Genomic DNA, 3,589 nt, shown 5'->3' on the forward strand with positions numbered 1-3,589 from the left:
GCACTTAATTTGCTCTCCCGTGTGAGCTATTGTCGAAGGATGAACGGGGCAGATTAGCGGGTCAGCCTAATCTCCCGGGATTCGTCTTCTCAAAGGACCCCCGGGCTCTGCTCGGCGGCCTCCGGGGCCAGGAAGGGACATTGTCAAACCGTGTCACGGAGGGCCGCGCGGTTATTACGCACAAAAGAGCAGGGATGCCCGGACCGAAAGTGAAATTAACGGGGGGGACTCTGGTGGGGAGTCTCTCCAGCCTCCCCCCTGGAGAAAAATACCTACGACGTGTAGGATTCATTAAAAAACAACGGTCATTCGTTTGGCAACTAGAAAATGATCCGGAAAGTATAGCGGGGGGGGGGTGTTTCGGTGTTACGACAATTCAGCCCCATTTGTTAAGTGAGTTGTGCCCCGTTTTACGACCTTGCTCGCCACAGTTGTTAAGGGAACCCCTGCAGTTAGGAAGTTAGTCACACGTTGGTTAATTGAATCTGGCTTCCGCCGTCGACTTCGCTTGTCTGAAGGTCGCAAAAGGGGATCGGATGATCCCGGGGACGCTGTGACCGTCATAAGTATGAGTCAATTGCCAAGCATGCAGACTGCTATCACGTGACCCTGGGGATGCTGCAGTGGTCATAAGTAGGAGTCGGTCTGAATTTCGATCAGGTGACCCATGGGCGATGCGGCAACGGTCGTTTAAGTGTGAAAAAGGGTCATAAGTCCCTTTTTTCAGTGCCGTTATTACCACCACAAATGGCCACTAAACAAACGGTCGCAAATCGAGGAGTACCTGTACCCAAAACGTCATCTTAACCCAAAATATAAATTATTGATTGCTGGGGACTCCCGATTCGAGGAAGCAAATTCAGGGCAGGACAAATATTTCCATTCTTGCAAATTTCTTCAAATTTCCATCCGTGACAAAATTGCATCGGTTTATGTGGGTGTAAGATAGAACTCAAGATGATGATGATGATGATGATGATGATGATGATGATGATGATGATGATGATGATGATGATGATAATAATAATAATAATAATAATAATAATAATAATAATAATAATAATAATAATATAAAGTTGGAAGGGATCTTGGAGGTCATCTAGCCCAACCCCCATAATCCTCGACTTTACGACCGTTCATTTAGCCACCATCTCCAGTTGTAATGACACTGAAAAAAAGGGACATAGGACCTTGCAGCATCCCTGAGATGATCACGTGATCAAAATTCACATGATTGGCAACCGACTCATATTTACGACCGTTGCTGTATCTTAAGGCCATGGGGTCCCATTTTTTGACCTTCTGACAAGCAAAGTCAACGGGGAAGTTCATTTAGCGACCGTTCACAGTTGCAACGGCACTGAAAAAAGGGCCTTACGACCGTTTTTCACGCTTGCGACCGTTGCAGTGGTCACATGATCAAAACTGAGATGCTTGGCAACTGGCATGTACTTACGGCGGTTGCAGCGTCCCGGAGAGGTCACGTGATCCCCTTTTGTGACCTGCTGACAAGCGAAGTCAGTGGAGGAAGCTGGATTCGCTTAACAATATCCAGTATCTCAGGGGCTGCCCCAAAGAAGAGGGAGTCAAGCTGTTCTCCAAAGCGCCTGAAGGCAGGACAAGAAGCAACAATGGATGGAAACTAACCAAGGAGAGAAGCAACCTGGAACTAAGGAGAAACTTCCTGACAGTGAGAACAATTAACCAGTGGAACCACCTGCCTCTAGGTTGTTAAATGCTCCAACACTGGAAGTTTTTAAGAAGAGACTGGACAGCCATTTGTCTGCAAGGGTATAGGGCTTCCTGCCTGAGCAGGGGGTTGGACTAGATGACCTCCAAGGTCCCTTCCAACTTTATTATTATTATTATTATTATTATTATTATTATTAACAACTGCGTTACTAGCTTAACAAGCGAAGTAATTCACTTAAAATCTGTGGCAAGAAAGGCCGTAAAATGGGGCAAAATCCCTTTAACAAATGTTTCACTTAGCAACAGAAATTTGGGGGTCAGTGGTGGTCAAGGCCGAGGACGACACCTGTACTGATTTACTAGACTCACCTCGGAGAGTCTGCGACACCCAACAGCTCTATAAAATGGATCTGAAAACCGTGGAGAGATTTAACCCCCCTCGACTCACCTGGCTGCCGTTCTTTCTTCTCAAACTGCTCCTTCGCTTCTCTCTCTCTGTCCTCTTGACTGAGCGGGTTCCCGGATTCATCGCGAGGAACTATTTTTCCGTGAAAAGGGCACTTGAGGATGAAACAGTGACAGGGATGTTTAACGGTCCAGAGTGTGCTTCCATTACAGGGTTAATTGGCTTAAACTGATCAGAAACATCATCAATTCCATAAGACATTTATTTGGAAAAGGTATTTAGATAATTCTGGGATATCTTAACATCCAGTAGATAATATTCGCCATACAGAGACAATATTCACAATAGCCTGTGAGATCAATAAATATCCCTCGTTTCTAGCCTCTGAAAAGTTTCCAGTTTCTGATCAATAAAGATCAATAAATATCCCTGTTTCTAATTTCCGAAAAGTTTCACTTGAGTAAACACTGAGAAAAAAAGAAGATTCCCACTACAAAGAAGTTCAGGGTATTAAATTTGTGGAGAAGACTCTTAATAATAATAATAAAAGTTGGAAGGGACCTTGGAGGTCATCTAGTCCAACCCCCTGCTCAGGCAGGAGACCCTATACCAATTCGGACAAATGGCTGTCCAGTCTCTTCTTAAAAACTTCCAGTGTTGGAGCATCCACCGCTTCTGGAGGCAGGTTGTTCCACTGGTTAATTGTTCTAATTGTTAATTGTTCTTGTGGGTCCCCTGGACTGCAAGGAGGTCCAATGGGTCAATCCTGAAGGAAACCAACCCTGACCGCCCTTTGGAAGGACAGAGACTGAAGGTGAAGCTCAAATACTTCGACCACGAGATAAGAAGAGAGAACATGTTGGAGAAGACCTCAATGTTGGGAAAGATGGAAGGCCGAAGGAGAAGGGGACGGCGGAGGAGGAGATGGTTAGATGGTGTCATCAACATGATGAACGTGAAATTGGGCAAACTCCAGGAGACCCTGGAGGACAAAGGGGACCTGGCATGCTGTGGTCCACGGGGCTCACGAAGAGTCGGACTCCATTTAGTGACTGAACAACTACAAAATTAAATTTGTTCACCCTCTTTCCGACTCTTAATGTCTGTTTGCAGAGCCTGCATGCTCAGAAAACAAGGATTGCCAGTTTAGGAGGCTCCCCCTATTTGAATCTGGCACGCTCTTCCTCAGATGTCTTCCATCATGTTCAAAACATTACAACAAATCAGGGGTCTTCCAACTTGGCCCTTTTATGACTTGTGGACTTCAACTCCCAGAATCCCTCAGCCAGGCACGCGTGCCTGGCTGAGGGATTCTGGGAGTTGAAGTCCACAAGTCATCAAAGGGCCAAGTTGGAAGACCCCTGACATAATGTGAGGGAGAAATAATGCTAACTCAGAAAGAGCTAAACCGATGTTTCTCAACCTCGGCCATTTTAAGAGGTGTGGACTTCAACTCCCAGAATTCCTCAGCCCGCGTGCCTGGCTGAGGGA

The 3,589-nt window shown here is 46.0% G+C and overlaps 1 protein-coding gene across 1 annotated transcript in view; it reads right to left on the reverse strand.

Moving 5' to 3' along the window:
• Window positions 1-2,140: 2,140 nt before the first annotated feature.
• The window catches only part of LOC107300966 (UV-stimulated scaffold protein A-like), a gene marked incomplete at its 3' end in the record, with an annotated part of 8,175 nt that continues 6,726 nt past the window's right edge, over window positions 2,141-3,589 (reverse strand). Inside the window, exon 5 of the mRNA XM_015830244.1 lies at window positions 2,141-2,252. Within this exon, the coding sequence (XP_015685730.1) occupies window positions 2,141-2,252 (112 nt within the window). The remainder of the gene's footprint in view (window positions 2,253-3,589) is intronic.

Source organism: Protobothrops mucrosquamatus, unplaced genomic scaffold (genome assembly GCF_001527695.2).
Source record: "Protobothrops mucrosquamatus isolate PMUCROS unplaced genomic scaffold, P.Mucros_1.0 scaffold9372, whole genome shotgun sequence".
In the NCBI taxonomy this organism is placed as follows: domain Eukaryota; kingdom Metazoa; phylum Chordata; class Lepidosauria; order Squamata; family Viperidae; genus Protobothrops; species Protobothrops mucrosquamatus.